Source organism: Octopus bimaculoides, chromosome 20 (assembly GCF_001194135.2).
Source record: "Octopus bimaculoides isolate UCB-OBI-ISO-001 chromosome 20, ASM119413v2, whole genome shotgun sequence".
Taxonomy (NCBI): Eukaryota; Metazoa; Mollusca; class Cephalopoda; order Octopoda; family Octopodidae; genus Octopus; species Octopus bimaculoides.
In genome coordinates, this window is record NC_069000.1 from 22,006,215 (window position 1) to 22,008,064 (window position 1,850).

The 1,850-nt window shown below is 37.8% G+C and overlaps 1 protein-coding gene across 2 annotated transcripts in view; it reads right to left on the bottom strand.

The window, feature by feature from the left end:
* Positions 1 to 1,850, bottom strand: part of LOC106882291 (DNA repair protein XRCC1) — a 43,424-nt gene that overhangs the window by 15,453 nt on the left and 26,121 nt on the right. For both annotated transcript variants that reach the window (XM_014932913.2, XM_014932911.2), the window contains one exon: positions 964 to 1,077. In XM_014932913.2, coding sequence (XP_014788399.1) covers positions 964 to 1,077 — 114 coding nt within the window. The remainder of the gene's footprint in view (positions 1 to 963; positions 1,078 to 1,850) is intronic.

The window sequence follows — 1,850 nt, forward strand, 5'->3', positions numbered from 1 at the left end:
GCGAGATCGTTGCCAGTGCCCCTGGACTGGCTCTTGTGCGGGTGGCACATAAAATACACCATCTTGAGCATGGCCGTTGCCAGTACCGCCTGACTGGCCTTCGTGCTGGTGGCATGTAAAAGCACCCACTACACTCTCGGAGTGGTTGGCGTTAGGAAGGGCATCCAGCTGTAGAAACTCTGCCAAATTAGATTGGAGCCTGGTGTAGCCATCTGGTTCACCAGTCCTCAGTCAAATAGTCCAACCCATGCTAGCATGGAAAGCGGACGTTAAACCACGATGATGATGATGATGATGATGATGATGATGATGATGATGATATATATATATATTTTTATTAATATTTAGCAGAAGTAACAGAGTAACTCAAGGTCCAAGAGTTTTGTACATTGGCACTTATCAAACTCATAAATATATAACCCACATGAGAAACAAAGGCTGATGACAAGAAGGACATCCAGCCATAAAGTTTTACCTTAATAAATCTATATCCAACTCATGCCAGCATAGAAAAGTGATATATATCACCACATTTAGTAAAGTGAGTATAAACAGAGAAGAAAATTAATGAATTAAAATCAAAGCCTATGTGATGAGCAATAATTATGTTAATAAACTCTGGTTAAAAAAGGCAGGGGAAACAACCACTGGAATTCGAATAAAGATTAATTGAAACAGAATGCAATGAGGAATGATGCTGATCTTTGGCAGCTCAATAACATTGCTGTAGAGGGCAGTAAATGTAGCCTCTTGTGATGGTCACAACAAGAATGTATTTGATTATAAACCTGCTTCATCAGAATTGAACTAGGGTTAAACAACAACAACAACAACAAAAACAACCAAGTAGAAAAGTCAACAGCATACCTACCCATACTCAAGCTATAAAAAGAGAGAAAGAAAGCTGTCCCCTTGCCAGATCAGTAAAAACTTCACTCACCCTTAAACTGAAACAATACTTACTTCCTCCAAGGTAGGAGTGTTCTTTGTTTGTGACAATCCAATACCCATTGTTTTGTAACTATTCTGCCTTGTCCCTTGACCATGTTATACTTTGGTGTATTAGCAAATGCACACCTGGAAAGAAAAAGATGGAGAACTACATATAAAACATTCTTTGACTGTTTCAGGATTTCTGAGGCCAGTTCTGATTAATCAGAGCTATGCCACAAAACTCACTAGTCTAAAAGATAATATATGAACTCACTTGTTTAAAAATGTTTAACCGTTTTTTGAATAAGTGCATTGTATCCTGGTTTATTGTAAAAAGCAGCTAAAGGGGTTGGCATTAGAAACGCATCCAACTGTAAAATATTGGTTTCAGCAGTTTTGAGGGAGGAGGTAATTTGATTACATTGCCCCCAATACTCAACTGGTACTTATTTTATTGACCCTGAAAGGATGAAAGACAAAGTAGACCATGGCAGAATTTGAACTTAGAACACAAGGATGGATGAAATGCCACTAAGCATTTTGCCTAGCATTCTAATGGTCCAGCCAGCTCACCATCTCAAATCCAACCATGAAATATTGCCTCCAAAGGTTTTGTCCAAGCTATGATAGTATGGAAAATTGGACATATCCTCCACCATTATCACTACAAGAACTGGAGACTGTTTTCGCTGAAGAATAGACAAAAATTCCTTTGGAAGCAATTCCAACTTTGTACGAGTCGATACCTCGTAGAATTCAAGCTGTAATTACTGCCAAAGGTCGTCCTACCCCATATTAAAATGAATTTGTTTGTAATTTTAAGGTGTTTCCATTACTTTGTCCAACCCCTATATATACATACATATATATATAAATACATACATATGTGTGTGTGCGTGTCCTAAAAAAAAAAAAAA